At 54.3% G+C, this 16,530-nt stretch overlaps 1 protein-coding gene across 1 annotated transcript in view; it reads left to right on the forward strand.

Annotated features, from left to right (window-relative positions):
- PDGFRB (platelet derived growth factor receptor beta) overlaps nucleotides 1–16,157 on the forward strand; it is a 42,475-nt gene extending 26,318 nt beyond the window's left edge. The window contains 13 exon segments of the mRNA XM_017875790.1: nucleotides 2,801–2,895; nucleotides 3,925–4,057; nucleotides 4,668–4,772; nucleotides 5,134–5,244; nucleotides 6,289–6,448; nucleotides 7,931–8,091; nucleotides 8,630–8,748; nucleotides 8,948–9,070; nucleotides 9,827–9,938; nucleotides 10,384–10,483; nucleotides 11,098–11,203; nucleotides 12,085–12,317; nucleotides 14,068–16,157. Coding sequence (XP_017731279.1) covers nucleotides 2,801–2,895; nucleotides 3,925–4,057; nucleotides 4,668–4,772; nucleotides 5,134–5,244; nucleotides 6,289–6,448; nucleotides 7,931–8,091; nucleotides 8,630–8,748; nucleotides 8,948–9,070; nucleotides 9,827–9,938; nucleotides 10,384–10,483; nucleotides 11,098–11,203; nucleotides 12,085–12,317; nucleotides 14,068–14,251 — 1,742 coding nt within the window. The 3' untranslated portion in view covers nucleotides 14,252–16,157.
- The last annotated feature ends 373 nt before the right edge of the window (nucleotides 16,158–16,530 follow it).

Here is a 16,530-nt window from a genome sequence, read left to right on the forward strand (position 1 = left end):
AAATCCTCTGTGTGTAGATATGTAAATCGTGTACTGAAGAATGCCCAATCCCCAGTCACTTCTGTAAAGCTAGAGTGTATGTGTATAAGCATACACGTGTGCACTCTTGCAGGTCCACGTGTGTAAACCCCACCACATGTTCGTAGCCATGTACATGAAGCATGTCTAATCCCAGACATCTGTTTAAACCCCACAGGTAATGTCGTATGCATGTACCTGTGGGTACACAATTCCTATACATGTGTACAAGCAATGCATGTACAATTCCTTTGCATGCATGCAAACTGGCCTAGTGCATATCTATAAGCATATAATTGGAGCACACCTTTCTAGGAAAGTGTACAAGCATAATTCCCATACACATATGCCTGCTGTACAATGTACATCTGTTAGCAGGTACACATACGTGTGTAATTTCTGCACATATGAACAATGCCTACTAGTGTCTTGATGCTTTTGTGTATTTACCTGGCCCTCCTTATGCATACATGCACCTGTATGCATGTGCTTCATTTATTAATATTTCTTCTTCATTCAGTAAATATGAGGACCCAACTTCTCATTGAAGTAAAAAGGTCAAAGGGCTCAACCCTGCCTGGACCTCCTAGTACCCGTAGTCCAGAGAGAGAAGGCAGACAAGGAACTTGGCAATTTCCCCCGGGATCATCACATTAGGGGCAAAGCCTGGAGGGAGAAGGGGTCCCATACCCAGCTATGGGGTCCAGGAAAGTATTCTAGAAAAGGGACCTTTAGGTTGAAACCTAAAAAATGACTAGGAGTTAGCCTGGTATGGAATGGTGTCCCAGTCAGAGGGAATGGCCTGTGTAAAAACCCAGAGGCAAAATGAGTTCCTAGAAATGAAAGGAATTCAACGCAATCTGACTGGAGGATCGAGTGTGTGGATACTTAGGGGCTGGAAGGGCGGCAGATAAAGGGGAAGGAAGTGCTGTGGGATGGAGCTACAGGGGTAGGCAGATCTAGAGCAGGCAGGGCTCCAAAGGCCATGTGAGGCATTTTGGTTCCTGTGTATGCAGGTCCTTGGGCGTGTTCACGCATGTGCCTGTCTAGGGCTGCCTCCTGTCCCCTGGCCTGTGGTGAATGGGTGGGCTTCTTTCCTCCCCTCATTTCACCTATGCTCCCACACATGCATACACATTCTCTGAGCAAGTGTGTATCTGGGCAGACAGTGTGGACAGCCTGAGTGGAAGACCAGCTCTGAGCCAAGGCAGATGTGACACGTTTGTGTGACTAAAGCCTGAGCGGGAAACTGAGCACCAGCCCACAGGGCCTGGGATGGCTGCAAGAGGGCTCCTTCATGCCTCCAGCGATGGTTGTCTAGAAGATGTAGGCTTCCTTCCCAGGACTGAGATGTGTGATGAGTGGGAGGAGGGCAGAGAAGAGGGATGTTGGTCTGGGGCCCTGAGGAGGAAGGCATGGGGAGAATGGATAAGGGTGAGAGACGAAGTTGGAGAGGGAAGAGGTAGAGTCATGAAGCCTCTGCCTTATGTGCCATTTTAGGATTTTGGCCTTTTTCCTTTACTGATAAATGGGAAAGCATCTAAATTGTGTTTGTTTGTTTGTTTTTGAGACAGAGTCTCACTCTGTTGCCCAGGCTGGAGTGCAGTGGTGTGATCTCGGCTCACTGCAAGCTCCACCCCCAGGTTCAAACAATTCTCCTGCTTCAGCCTCCTGAATAGGTGGGATTATAGGAGTCCACCACCACGCCCAGCTATTTTTTGTATTTTTAGTAGAGACGGTGTTTCACCATATTGGCCAGGCTGGTCTTAAACTCCTGACCTCGTGATCCACCCTCCTAGAACTCCCAAAGTGCTGAGATTACAGGCATGAGCCACTGCGCCCAGCCTGCATCCAAATATTTTAAGCATAAGAGTGGCATTCACTTAGTAATTCAACAAATAGTACCAGGTACCTACCGTGTGCCGGGTGTGGTTTTAGGGACTGAGGTTATAGCAATGGATGGGGAGGAGGAGGTGGGACAGGACTCCCTGGGGAGCAAAGAAGCACAGATTGGGGACAGAAGAGGAGGGAATGAGTTCCATGGGACATCATAGGTGGCCAGTGGGGCAGGGCAGGGGAGAGGCGGATCTGGCAGGGGTGGATGGGGAGAGTGGGAAGCTGTACAGCAAAGAGGCCGAGGCCTTGAGGGTGGAGGAGACTTGAGGCTTGTAAGGGCCAGTGTCAGCCCCATTTTGTAACTACCGTCACCACCCCAACCCCAACTGGGCCCTTTGGGTGGAGTGGGAAGGAAGCAGCCTCCATACTGAGGTCTGAATTCATCAGGCTGGGGGTCTCAGCCATTGCTCCATCAGTGGCCACTCACTCAGTCCACCGGCCACTTGGTCAGGCATAGAGTCTGACCAAGCTGTGGCAGCCCCAGCAAGGGTGTGGACTCAGAGGAGAGGTAAGCCGCAACCCAGCTGTCAGGGGCTCCAGGGCTAATGGGAGCCCAGTCCAGGCAATGGACTGGAACCCAGAACAGGATTTGTACCCCGTCTAGAGTTCTGGCAGCAAGGCCAGACTGACTGGCAGTGCTGAAGGGATGTGGAGGCCGGCAGTGATCTGAGTGGGGGTAGTTACTGAGGGGATGGGGTATTTACAGGACAGTCTGAACGTGCGGCCTACAGCGAGAGGCTGAGGGTCTGACACCGCAGGCTGATGGGGAGGTGGGTGCTTCTATTCTGGACAGGATGTGTGCAGAGGGATCTGTGATGCCAGAGATGGGGTGAGGGGAGGGCAGCTGCCCAGTTTGCTCATGGCCTGCTCTCATCTCTGCCTCCAGCTTTGCCCTTCAAGGCCGTGGTGATCTCAGCCATCCTGGCCCTGGTGGTCCTCACCATCATCTCCCTTATCATCCTCATCATGCTTTGGCAGAAGGTAAGCCCCTCCCTGGCCTAATGGGTGAAGACTGGCACATCACTATTTTGCATGAATTCCACCCCTCTGCCCTCCTTGAATGCTGCGTGATCTGGCCACACGCAGGGCTCAGCATGGAACTCAGGTGGGGACTTACGTAGAGTGATGCTGGCTGTCCGAGCTTCCTCTACCCCCAGCAGTCTGGGCCAACCTGAGCCGGGCCCGAGCTATCCAGGATTCTCTTCCCCTACTGTGTCACTAAGTCCCCGGGTCCTGCTGAGGCACCATTCCTCTCATCCTAGCCATGGAGCATGGGACCTTTGTGGTGGACTGCATGGGCTCCAGGATTTTTCCAGCTCTCACCCATGGAGACCCTGTGATTCTACTGAAATGCATTCTGATCCTGTTAGTCTGTAATTTCAGTGTTCTACTCTGAGATTTCACCATTCTGTGATTCCAACATTTTAAGCTTCCTGAATCAGGATTGCAGCACCTCATGATCCTATCATTCTAAAATTCCAGTCCTGTGGTTCCAACACCCTAAGATGTCAACATTCTAAGCTTACATCTTTCTGACTCACCCAGCATGGGGAGGGCCATCCGCATCCAGCCGAGTGCTCTACCTGGTGTCACTTTCTGGGGTCACCTGCTTCACCACTTCCATCTGAGGAGCAGCTAAGGCTGGGAGAGGAGCTGGAGAGGAGGTTCTCATGAGCCAGGCCCCCAGCTGCCAGTTGCTCCTCAGTCTAACAAGTTTGGAAGCCTCCTCTGCGACCCCTTGGTCCCTGTTCCCTCCGAGCCCATGAAGACCTTGGCTCAGTTGAGCACTTGCTGTGTGACTTCAAATATTCCCCGGCTCCTCTCTGGGCCTCAGGGTCCCCTGCCCCTCTCTGGGCCTCAGGGTCCCCTGCCCCTCTCTGGGCCTCAGGGTCTCCTGCCTCTCTCTGGGCCTCAGGGTCTCCTGCCCCATGTGTCCTAGATGGATGGACCTAATGGGCCTCAAGGCCTGAGGCCCCCTCTGATAACTAATTCCTGGGGTTGGGCCTCCAGAAGCCACGTTACGAGATCCGATGGAAGGTGATTGAGTCTGTGAGCTCTGATGGCCATGAGTACATCTACGTGGACCCCATGCAGCTGCCCTATGACTCCACGTGGGAGCTGCCGCGGGACCAGCTTGTGCTGGGTCAGTCCTGGGAGGCCTCAGGTGGCAGTGTGGGGACTCAAGTTGGGTGGGAAGACTCTCTGAGGTCTGGTCCCAGCCTTGCCATGACTAGCTATGAGACCTAGGGTTGGTGTCTTGCCTTCTCTGGTCCTCCGTCTCCTGCTATGTACAATAAGGACAAGACAATCCCCCAGGAACTGCCTACCATTGAGATTCTATGATCCTGTGACCCCATGAGACGGGACCCCTATGTGACAAAAGTGGAAGAATTGAGGACAAGCTGAGTGGCAGGCCTGGTCTGGCTGGGGAAGCTGAGGGGGTGCAGAGGAGCGTGCTTCCTTGGGGAGGGAAGAAACTTTCCAGAGATTAAAGATGGGGCAGAAAGCAGGCAGGACTTAGATGAGATACCAGGAAAGACAGGGAGGCATTGTGGTTGCAGGAGTGTGTTTAGGGAATACCCTGAGTCCAAGGTGGTTCAAGTAATGTCTAGGTTGACCTAAGAGAGTGGCTCTCTCCCCTCACTGGGCAGGAAGGGTGGCAGCAGGACGGGGGGTCGGGGGGAAGGGGGTAGCCGGGGGGAGCGGTGCAGCTTCCTGGTAGGCCAGGAGCTGAGGGATCATCTCTGCACCAGGACGCACCCTCGGCTCTGGGGCCTTTGGGCAGGTGGTGGAGGCCACGGCTCATGGCCTGAGCCATTCTCAGGCCACGATGAAAGTGGCCGTCAAGATGCTTAAATGTGAGTAGTCCTTGGAACCCTCCACATCTGGGCCCTCACCTCTCCCTGCCCCTCCCCACACACTTAGCCTCTCCCAGGGTGGCCTGATGCTGATTTGCAGGCACAAGAGGGGCCGTCACACTGCAGCAGGCGCTGCTCCCGAGTCTGGTTTGGGAAAGAGGGTTCCTCACCCTGGCATCCTTGGCCTGCCTCCCCCTACCCTGGCCTCTTCCCCTCCTCAGAGTGTGGGTGCTCACCCCCCGCCAGGCTGCATGAGTCTTACAGCACAGGGCGGGGCAGAAGAGTCAGAATAGGCTCCTGTGGTGGGGCCTCCGTGGAGCCTCCATGACTGGGCCTGGCCTGGGGCCCCCATTTTCCTCAGCCACAGCCCGCAGCAGTGAGAAGCAAGCCCTCATGTCGGAGCTGAAGATCATGAGTCACCTTGGGCCCCACCTGAACGTGGTCAACCTGTTGGGGGCCTGCACCAAAGGAGGTACCGAACCCACTGCCCCAGAGGACTCAGGGAAAGTGCCCACCACCAAGGTCAGGCCCCACCTAGCCCCTCCTCAGGCCTCACTCAACAGCACACTCCTGCTGGAGGGTCCGTGCCCACCCACTCCAGCACCCCCACTGCACGGTCCCAGAGGGCAGTAGGTTTTAGAAACTCACAAAATCACAACACCTTCACAGCTGAAGGATTAGTTGGGTCACCAGTCCCAGCAGCTTCCAGACCATGGTGTTGGCTGCTTTTATTTTCACAACACATTTTGAAAACCAATAAATAACAGCTCACATGACATTAAGATGAGTTATACGCCCACCATTGGAGACCACCAGCTTGCTAATTGGGAGCTACCTTTATTTGATCATAGAAGAAAGTCTCTGTGGCCAACTGTGTTTATTTGAAGCTCTGATTGTCAGTTAGGCTGAAAAAAAAAATGTTATCACCATTTGCAGCTGCTTATTGGGAGATCTGGGATTTTCCTCAGCATTATGCAACCAAAACAAAATACAGAAGTATGTTGGGCATGTAGACAATTTACGTCCGCAATGATCACTCATTTCAAAATTTTTGTTCGCATAGATATCTTCAAGTTCTCATTGACTGACTTAAAGTAAATGCATTGTAGTTGAATTTAACTACTAAAGTGATTATTGTAAACAGTGGCCTTTATCTGCTTTCTATACTGGGCTCCCAAGTAAGCTTTAGTTTGAAAACATATCAATAAGAGCCAACACTGCGGAGTTGCCATGTGCCCAGCCAATAAAGACATCATCTCATTAATCCTCATGGCAGCACTTTGTGGTGGGTTTAATTACCCCCACTTAACAGCTGGGGAAGGTAAGGCTCAGGGAGACTAAATACTTTGCTCTCTGCCACAGAGGCAGGAAAAGAACCCAGATTTGCAAGGCACTGAAGCCTCCTAGCCGTCATGCCAAAGTGTCTCTCCCACATCCAGCCCCTGATTAGCCTCGTGGCCTTGAGGGGACGCCCGAGGCCTCCACAGGGACTGTCCCTGAGCCTGTCCCTCCGCAGGACCCATCTATATCATCACTGAGTACTGCCGCTACGGAGACCTGGTGGACTACCTGCACCGCAACAAGCACACCTTCCTGCAGCACCATTCCGACAAGCGCCGCCCGCCCAGCGCGGAGCTCTACAGCAATGCACTGCCCGTTGGGCTCCCCCTGCCCAGGTACCAGGAGGGAGGCCAGGGACTGAATCTTTGGGATACCTGAGGAGCACCGCTCCTTCCCCTCCCTTTGTCCGGGAAGAGAAGCTGAGGCTGTGACAGGGCAGGGAACAGAATCACTCCTGGAGCTAGGGCTGTTCTACAAGGTGGCCCACCCCAGATGAGGGAATAACAGTGATGCCAGGCCCTGTGCTGCTAAGCCCTCTACATATGTGACATGCCATACTTGTGTTGTGGGTGTTTGCCCTTCAGTCCAGGGCACGCAGTGATGGAAGAAGGGACAGAGGCTGTGGTGAGACGAGAGCCAAGCTCCCAATTTGCGCAGTGGTGCTCCAGACTGTGTTCCTCTCTACAGCCTCTACACATCAGCCTCCACACTGCCCCTTAGGGAGCTCAACTCCTTTCTTCATCTTTTCCAAAAAGAACATTTCTTAGTTTTTTTGCTGATTACAAAAACAAAGACAAGAGTAGCTTCAGAAAAGCGTAAAAGACCTTAACGTTGGGCTCCCCTGCCCAGGTACCAGGAGGGAGGCCAGGGACTGAATCTTTGGGATACCTGAGGAGCACCGCTCCTTCCCCTCCCTTTGTCCGGGAAGAGAAGCTGAGGCTGTGACAGGGCAGGGAACAGAATCACTCCTGGAGCTAGGGCTGTTCTACAAGGTGGCCCACCCCAGATGAGGGAATAACAGTGATGCCAGGCCCTGTGCTGCTAAGCCCTCTACATATGTGACATGCCATACTTGTGTTGTGGGTGTTTGCCCTTCAGTCCAGGGCACGCAGTGATGGAAGAAGGGACAGAGGCTGTGGTGAGACGAGAGCCAAGCTCCCAATTTGCGCAGTGGTGCTCCAGACTGTGTTCCTCTCTACAGCCTCTACACATCAGCCTCCACACTGCCCCTTAGGGAGCTCAACTCCTTTCTTCATCTTTTCCAAAAGAACATTTCTTAGTTTTTTTGCTGATTACAAAAACAAAGACAAGAGTAGCTTCAGAAAAGCGTAAAAGACCTTAAAACTCACTCCTGCCCTCTCCAATGTTTTGATCAATTTCCTTCCCATCTTTTTCCTGCCCGTAGAGACGTGTGTAGAGCCCCACAGCCCTCTGGGGAGCTGATGCTACAGGCATAGGTATCGGGGTGACTCCTGGTTGCCCACGCTGGGTCGCAGCCAGGCACTCTTATGGCCAGGTGGCGCTGGGGAGGCCACAGGAAGGCGCCTCTGTACACACCCATCTTGTGACCTTTGCCCTGGGGCGCTGTAATCGCCTCTGGGTGTGAGCTCTGTGGGTTCTAACTGTCATTTTGGCAGCCTCAGTGCCCAGCTTGGCCCAGCAGGTTGGTTGAAAAGGGTCGATCCATGGGCATTCCTATTGGGATAGCCTGAAGGATGAGTGAGTGTGTGAGAGAAGAAATTCATGAGTGGCAAGGGGCAGGAGGGGAGGGGAAGGCAAAGCCTGCAGGCTCTTCTGTGATGCTCCTTTACCCCCAGCCATGTGTCCCTGACTGGGGAGAGCGACGGTGGCTACATGGACATGAGCAAGGACGAGTCGGTGGACTACGTGCCCATGCTGGACATGAAAGGAGATGTCAAATATGCAGACATCGAGTCCTCCAACTACATGGCCCCTTACGATAACTACGTTCCCTCTGGTGGGTGGACACAGTACCCCACACCCACGCAGGCTGATGCTCTTCACATGCCCAGCCTTGCCAAAAACCCTGGGAAGAAGGGAGTCTTGTGCCCATATCATAGATGTGGAAATTGAAGCTAGCCACCTGGCAAAAACTGCTCTGTAGTGGACCGCTGTTTATGGGTCCAGAAACATGCATAGAACCCACAGGGAGAGAGAGAGCAGGGATGTGGGAGGACCTGGCCTTTTGTGGTGCTAGGGAAAGTGGTCTACTCAGCTTCGGCCCCAGGCTGGTCTAGTGTCCCTGAGAGGCAGGCAGGCAAGGGCTGGGCAATAGTGGCCCAAGAGCTAATGCCAAAAGTGTTTCTGGCCAATGAGGGCACTGATAAAGGAGAACTTTGAGTTCGATATTAAGAAATCATTCTCCTTTTAGGGGAGACCTAGGCGATGAGTAGCCACCTGTCTTGGACATTCAGTCTCCCAGGAGCCAAAGGGCAGGGGTCCTGTGGGCCAAAAGGAGACATAAGATAGCAGGTGACCCTCTGCTTCTCCTCTAGCCCCTGAGAGGACCTGTCGGGCAACTTTAATCAATGAGTCTCCGGTGCTAAGCTACATGGACCTTGTGGGCTTCAGCTACCAGGTGGCCAATGGCATGGAGTTCCTGGCCTCCAAGAACGTACGTGTGGTTGTGGTAGAGCACAGTAGGGGCTGTGGGGAGGTGGGTCAGCAAGTCAGCCAGCATTCTCCAAGAGCACCTGCACACCAGGATGGCCTCTCGCACGTGGGCAGTGTTGCATTTTCCCAAAGCCCTTGACTTTGGAGTTCTTTCCCCACAATTGCCCCCAAGGCCTCAGCTTCCCTTTCCCCAAACCCAGTGCGTCCACCGAGACCTGGCAGCCAGGAACGTGCTCATCTGCGAGGGCAAGCTGGTCAAGATCTGTGACTTTGGCCTGGCTCGAGACATCATGCGGGACTCGAATTACATCTCCAAAGGCAGTGTGAGTACCTTCCCTGGCCCTTGTGGGGCTGTCACCGTGTGTCTGTGACCACAGGAACAGTTTCCCTCCTGACCAGTGTGGCTGCGGCTCATGGGATATCTGTGTGGGGCTCCTCGTGGCCTGCCCTGACAGCGGTGGTGGGCTGTACCTGCCCAGCTATATGTGCAGGGACAGGAAGGGGAGCCACCCAGGAGAGCATGGAGCAAGTATAGCAGTGGGGAGGGCTGGCTGTAATGGGTCCAGGGTGGGGGAAGGGGGAACAGGCCGAATGTGTTGTTCCAGCAGTGGTGGGCAGATGAAGGAGCCCAGGTGACAGGGCAAGAAAGATGAGCAGGTCACACGCAGTAGCTGGGATTGGTCTGGTGAAAACGTGATCCTCCTGCCTGTCTCTCATCTCCCCACTTTTCAGCAAACCCCAGATGGAGGGATGCTAGGCCCAGAGATCAAATGTAGCCAGGATGAGAGCTTGGGGGGTACCTTGACAAGTCCCTGGCTCCCCCACTTCACTACTCAGACCCTGGAGATTTTCCCCAGGGACAGGGGCTGCCTTGTCCCCAGCTAGTGAGAAAAGAAACAGCCTCTGGTCCTCTGGCCAGCACTGGGATGGACATGGGAACTGTGACAAGGGCCCTCACAGGGAATGGGAGGGAGAAGTGATTGTGGGTGGGAACTGCCAGGTACCCTTCTCCTGTCCCAGGTGCAGAGTGGGGCTGAGGTCCTTCCTTGCACTCAGCACCTGTCCTGACCTCCCTACAGACCTTTTTGCCTTTGAAGTGGATGGCTCCAGAGAGCATCTTCAACAGCCTCTACACCACCCTGAGCGACGTGTGGTCCTTCGGGATCCTGCTCTGGGAGATCTTCACTTTGGGTACGCTTGCTTCTTCCTCCAGGCCTCAGCATCCTGGCCTGGTGTCTACCTCCAGCAATCACACCTCTGGCCTGGTGGGGCTATGGGACAAGCCCTGATACAGGGATCCTGGTTCAGGTCCCAGCTCTGCTACCTTCTCCCTGCTGTGTGATGTTAGCAAATTCTTTGCCCTCTCTGGATCTCTTTAGCTCCCTGTCTGAGTATTGACAGGTTTGAACAGTGACATCAGAAAGCCTGCTTGGCTCTCACATTCTGGCTGTCTATCCTGGGGAGGGTTGTGGTCTCTGCCCGGAGCCCATGAAGGAGCCCACAGTTCCAAATGCCAGGGCCACTGCCCCCTCACCCGTACCAGGGCCAGCATGGCTCTCCTTGTCCTGTAGAAGAGGGTGCCCTGCCACTTTTCCAGCCCTGAGCCTGTATGTCTCTTGTCTATGCTTCCCAACAGGTGGCACCCCTTACCCAGAGCTACCCATGAATGAGCAGTTCTACAATGCCATCAAACGGGGTTACCGCATGGCCCAGCCTGCCCACGCCTCCGACGAGATGTGAGTGGAGCTTCATGCATTTGGGAGGATTTTGTGCTGCAAACAATAGATATCCAACTCTACTGGCTTAAACCAAAGATGAGAGATTTGTTAGCTCAGAGATCTAGAAAGCCTTGGTGTAACTGGATCCAGCCGTGCAAAGGATGGCATCAGGAACCTCTTGTTCTAGCCCTGAGCTCTGCTTTGCTCTGTGTGGCCTCATTTCCAGGTCAGCATTGCTCAAATGGCTACCAGCAGTGCCAGCCTCATGTCCTACTGCTTGCTGCATAGTGCCAGCAAAAGTCCCAGAGCTGACCTTCAGGGGCTTAGGTGGGGTCACATGCCATCAAGAACCGACCGCGGAAGCTGTAGGGCTGAAAACGATTGGCCAAGCTTGGGTCCTGTGCTCACCCAGGCATAGTCAACCTGTGGAACCATGTGGAATGGGGGCTCTGAGAGGGCCTCCCAAGGGAATATCCAGAGGCAGGACCTCTGGATACACCCAGACACCGCTTCCCCCCACCTCCTTTCCATGTCTCATCTTTTTCTGAGAGGCAGCAGCCTCCCACTCCCCTAGCCCTGCCTTGTCCCCTGAACCCTTGGCCAGAGACCCTGACCCTTCTCCTCGTCCCCAGCTATGAGATCATGCAGAAGTGCTGGGAAGAGAAGTTTGAGATTCGGCCCCCTTTCTCCCAGCTGGTGCTGCTTCTCGAGAGACTGTTGGGCGAAGGTTACAAAAAGGTATGTTGAGGCAGGATGGGGTGGAGCACAGAGATCTCTGGTGTAGAAGTCAGACACCAAGTACAAGGCTCTGTGTGATGGGCTGGCATTTAGGGGACCACCCTTTGTCCTCTCTGGGCCTCCGTTTCCCTGCTGGTTCTAGGGGGGGATGGGCTGGCACTATGAGTTTATTTTAGCAGCACAGAGCTACACGGAAGCTGATCGATTAGATGCAGGGAGGGGGCCTAGAGCCCTGTCTGTCCTGCTGCCTCCCTCAGGCCTTTGCATCCATACCGAACCATGGGCTCCTTCAGAAGTGTGAATAACCCCAGGTTACATGACCATGAACCACCTGACCACTTGGATCCTGTCATAGGATCGTCTATCCAAGGCCCAAAGAGTCAGTAGGGCCCTGAAACGCTGCCCCATCCAACAACAGGGCTCCGAGTGAGGAGGAAATACACATCGCCTTTGACACAGAGGCAGCTCCTTCCTTGGGTCCATTTCTCACCCCCACTGCACCCCAGGGATGGTCCCAGGGACCTGGGAGATGGAGTAAGGTCATCACCACTTCACAGCCAAGGAAACTGAGGCCCTGCAGAAGGAGGCTGAGACAGCATGAGAGCCTGTGCCTGTCTGCTCTGAGGTCGGGGAAGAGTTAGAGTCCTGGGTGCTGTTCTGATAATTGCCCCTCCCTGGGTGGTCCTAAGCTCACCATGCCTTGTAAGATTCTATGTGAGATGGGAGGTCAGCTCAGCCGTGTGGCTTGGGCAAATCCCTTTCCCGTCTGAGCAGCGGGGGGCTTATTTATACAAAGAGGGATGGGCCAGGTTAGAAGATCCCTGAAGGCATTTCTGGCCTGACCATCCCTGTTTCTTTGGTTCTCCCTGCCCTGGGAGCAGAAGTACCAGCAGGTGGATGAGGAGTTTCTGAGGAGTGACCACCCAGCCATCCTTCGGTCCCAGGCCCGCTTGCCCGGGTTCCATGGCCTCCGATCTCCCCTGGACAGCAGCTCCGTCCTCTATACTGCCGTGCAGCCCAATGAGGGTGACAACGACTATATCATCCCCCTGCCTGACCCCAAACCCGAGGTTGCTGACGAGGGCCCACTGGAGGGTTCCCCCAGCCTAGCCAGGTAGCCACTGTGGCCTGGGCCAAGGAAATCATGTGTGTGTGTGTATGTGTGTGTGTGTGTCTGTGTGTCTGTGTGTGTGTGTGTGTGTGTGTGTTTGCCTGCATGCATGCTGTCAGGCTTGCCTCAGAGGTAAGTTACCTAGGGTAAGTACTTCTCCCTAACAATGAATAGAAGAGAGAATGAAACTCGTTTGAACTTTGATGCCCTGAGGTGGAAAGGGCAGGTTAGTAAAAACAAAAGTATGGGCTGGGACTTATTTGCAAGGTAGTTATTTCCTTTAAGGGAGCTCCCAGAGGTTATCTATACTCTCTCATCTCTAGGTCCTGTCCTAGCCCCAAGGAGAAGAAGCAAACCTACTTAGCATCCCCAGCACCCCAGTTGTTACTCATGGACAGCCAGAGGCCTATGTTCTGTCCCTCAGCACCATGCCCTGGGGCTAGAGAGAGCCTCCAGGGTTGCAGGAGTCAGAGGCGCCTACAGGAATTCAGGACAGAATTCCGATTGGGAAGGAGATTGTGGTTTTCTTTTGCCTTGGGAAGTGGTGAAGTTACAGCTCAGCGGGGGCTTTATAGGAGGACCCTGCTGTTACGGGGACTTGATGTCCACACAGGATCTCCCCTTAACTGGAGAGAAGGGCTCCTCATGAGGTCACGCCCACCTCCAAAGCAAGATCCAGCCCAAGGTGAAGTGGCTGGAGCCCCAGGCTGGGGTACCGTCCCAACTCTGCCACTAGCCGCTATGAGACCTGGGAAGGCTTTTCCTCTGAGAGCCTCAGTTTCTCCATATGTGCCAGGAGTGCACACAAGGCCTTAGAAGGCTCCCAAAGGCCCTCATTGCTCTAACTGTTGAAGAGACGAACCATCCAAGAGTTCCAGTGGATGGCGCAGAGGAGCGAAGTGCAGCTCTCACACAGCTTGAGGTGTGAACGCAGAGGAGCGAAGTGCAGCTCTCACACAGCTTGAGGTGTGAACGCAGAGGAGCGAAGTGCAGCTCTCACACAGCTTGAGGTGTGAACGCTCACCCTGTTTTGTGCCCTCAGACAAGCTGCTTCACTGTGTAAACATTGGTCTCCTCTTCTTTTTTTTTTTGAGATGGAGTTGCACTCTTCTTGCCCAGGCTGGAGTGCAGTGGTGCGATCTCAGCTCACCGCAACCTCCGCCCCCCAGTTCAAGCAGTTCTCCTGCCTCAGCCTCCTGAGTAGCTAGAATTACAGGCATGCAGCACCACACTCGGCTAATTTTGTATTTTTAGTAGAGACGGGGTTTCTCCGTGTTGAGGCTGGTCTCGAACCCCTGACCTCAGGTGATATACCTGCCTCGGCCTCCCAAAGTGCTGGGATTACAGGTGTGAGCCACCGCGCCCAGCCAGTGTCCTGTTCTATAAAATACAAACAGTAAAAGTACTTCTATTAGGGGGTCATTGCAAGGATTAAATGAGATAGCATACACCTTTAGGAGTGCAGAGGAGGCAGATGCTGGTGGGTGAGAAATGAGCTTTGGAGCCAGCCAACTCTGCTCCGAAGTTCCAGCTCCTGCACTTCCCTGCTGTGTGAAGTGGGGCAGTGACATAACCTCTCTGAGCCATACTTTCCTCACCATGCAGGCCTTGCATAGTTTTCACAAGAGTTAAATGAGCCGGAGTGTGTGAAGCCCACGGTGCAGGGGCAGACACACCGAAGGCTCTTCATGACTGCTGCTGTAATCCTCCTGGGCTGCTTCCTAGCCTCTCACTCACTGCCTCCTTCCTCTAGCTCCACCCTGAATGAAGTCAACACCTCCTCGACCATCTCCTGTGACAGCCCTCTGGAGCCCCAGGAGGAAGCAGAGCCAGAGCCCCAGCTTGAGCGCCAGGTGGAACCAGAGCCAGAGCTGGAACAGCTGCCGGATTCAGGGTGCCCCGCGCCTCGAGCAGAAGCAGACGACAGCTTCCTGTAGGGGGCTGGGCCCCACCCTGCCCTGCCCAAAGCTTCCCCTCTGCCAGCACCCAGCACCTCCTGGCCTGGCCGGGCCTCCTGTCAGCCAGGCTGCCCTTATCAGCTGTCCCCTTCTGGAAGCTTTCTGCTCCTGATGTGTTGTGCCCCAAACCCTGGGGCTGGCTTAGGAGGCAAGAAAACTGCAGGGGCCACAACCAGCCCTGTGCCTCCAGGGAGGCCAACTGACTCTGAGCCAGGGTTCCGCCCAGGGGACTCAGTTTTCCCATATGTAAGATGGTAAAGTTGGGCTTGATGCCCAGAATCTAGGATTCTCTCCCTGGCTGATAGGTGGGGAGGTCGAATCCCTCCCTGGAAAGATTCTTGGGGTTATTGAGGTGGTAAATTAACTTTTTTCTGTTTAGCCAGCTACCCATCAAGGAATCATAGCTGTCTCCTTGCACTTTTATCCACCCAGGAGCTAGGGAAGGGACCCTAGCATCCCTGGCTGCTGCCTGAGCTGGGGCCTAGCCTTGGGCAGTGTTGCCTCATCCAGAAGAAAGCCAGTCTCCTCCCTATGATGCCAGTCCCTGCTTTCCCTGGCCCAAGCTGGTCTAGGGCCATTAGGCAGCCTAATTAATGCTGGAGGCTGAGCCAAGTACAGGACACCCCCAGCCTGCAGCCCCTGCCCAGGGCACTTGGAGCACATGTGGCCATAGCAAGTGCCCAGGTCCCTGTCCTTCAGGCCCATCAGTCCTGGGGCTTTTTCTTTATCACCCTCAGTCTTAATCCATCCACCAGAGTCTGGAAGGCCAGACGGGCCCCACATCTGTGATGAGAATGTAAATGTGCCAGTGTGGAATGGCCACATGTGTGTGCCAATATACGGCCCTGGCTCTGCATTGGATCTGCTGTGAGACTTTGGAGGAATCCCTCACCCTCTCTGGGCCTCAGTTTTCCCCTTCAAAAAATGAACAAGTCAGACTTATTAACTCCAAGTGCCTTGCCAGCACTAACATTCTAGAATATTCCAGGTGGTTGCACATTTGTCCAGATGAAGCAAGGTCATATACCCTAAACTTCCATCCGGGGGGGTCAGCTGGGCTCCTGGGAGATTCCAGATCACACATCACACTCTGGGGGCACAGGAACCATGCCCCTTCCCCAGGCCTCCAGCAAGTCTCAAGAACACAGCTGTCCAGGCCTTGACTTAAGAGTGATAGCCGGTGTCTTGGAAAGCCCCCAGCAGCTGCCCCAGGGACATGAGAAGACCACGGGACCTCTTTTATTACCCACAGTGGCCTCTGAGGGTATCCCGGGCAAAAGGGACAGAGGGCAAATGAGATCACCTCCTGCAGCCCACCACTCCAGCACCTGCGCCGAGGTCTGCATCAAAGACAAAATGGACAGCGAGGACAGTTATGTCTTGTAAAGGACAAGAAGCTTCAGATGGGTACTCCAAGAAGGATGTGAGAGGTGGGCGCTTTGGAGGTTTCCTCCTCAACCACCAGCTGCCCCATCCCTGAGGCAGCACTCCGTGGGGGTATGGTTTTGTCGCTGCCCAGACCTAGCAGTGACATCTTATTGTCCCCAGCCCAGTGAGCATTGGAGGTGCCAGGGGAGTCAGGGTTGTAGCCAAGACGTCCCAGCACGGGGAGGGTTGGGAAGGGGGTGCAGGAAGGGCACCAGCCCTGCATTGCAGGTTGGCACCTTACTTCCGTGGGATCCCCAAAGTTGGTCCAAGGAGGGAGAGTGGGCTCTCAATACGGTACCAAAGATATAATCACCTAGGTTTACAAATATTTTTAGGACTCACGTTAACTCACATTTATACAGCAGAAGTGCTATTTTGTATGCTGTTAAGTTTTTCTATCTGTGTACTTTTTTTAAGGGAAAGATTTTAATATTAAACCTGGTGCTTCTCACTCACAGACTTTGTAGTGTCTCTTGGGTTTGGGTTCCTGTCCGTGGGGAGTGTGGAGTGGGGCACATGGGACTCAACCAGACGCAGATCCCCAGACAGATCCCTTCAGCGCTGAGTCTCATTTCATTCATCTGTTAAGTGGAGATTTTCACTCTCCCACCCCTGTCCAGAAGCTGGGTGGCCTAGACCTTGGGCTTGGTTTCCCAAGGTGGAAAGCGAGCAGGCTTTTCTGGCTTCGCAGAGCCTGGCCTTGAGTCGGGCAGGAGGGTGTGGGGCTGCAGGGCTGCTCCCAGGCTCTGGTGCTAAGGCGCCCCACTGCCCCCACCATGTGCTTTGGCTTTGGCTATCAGCTGGGACACCCTCCCCTCCACTCCGCCCAC

Source organism: Rhinopithecus bieti, unplaced genomic scaffold (genome assembly GCF_001698545.2).
Source record: "Rhinopithecus bieti isolate Rb0 unplaced genomic scaffold, ASM169854v2 scaffold_7673, whole genome shotgun sequence".
Taxonomy (NCBI): Eukaryota; Metazoa; Chordata; class Mammalia; order Primates; family Cercopithecidae; genus Rhinopithecus; species Rhinopithecus bieti.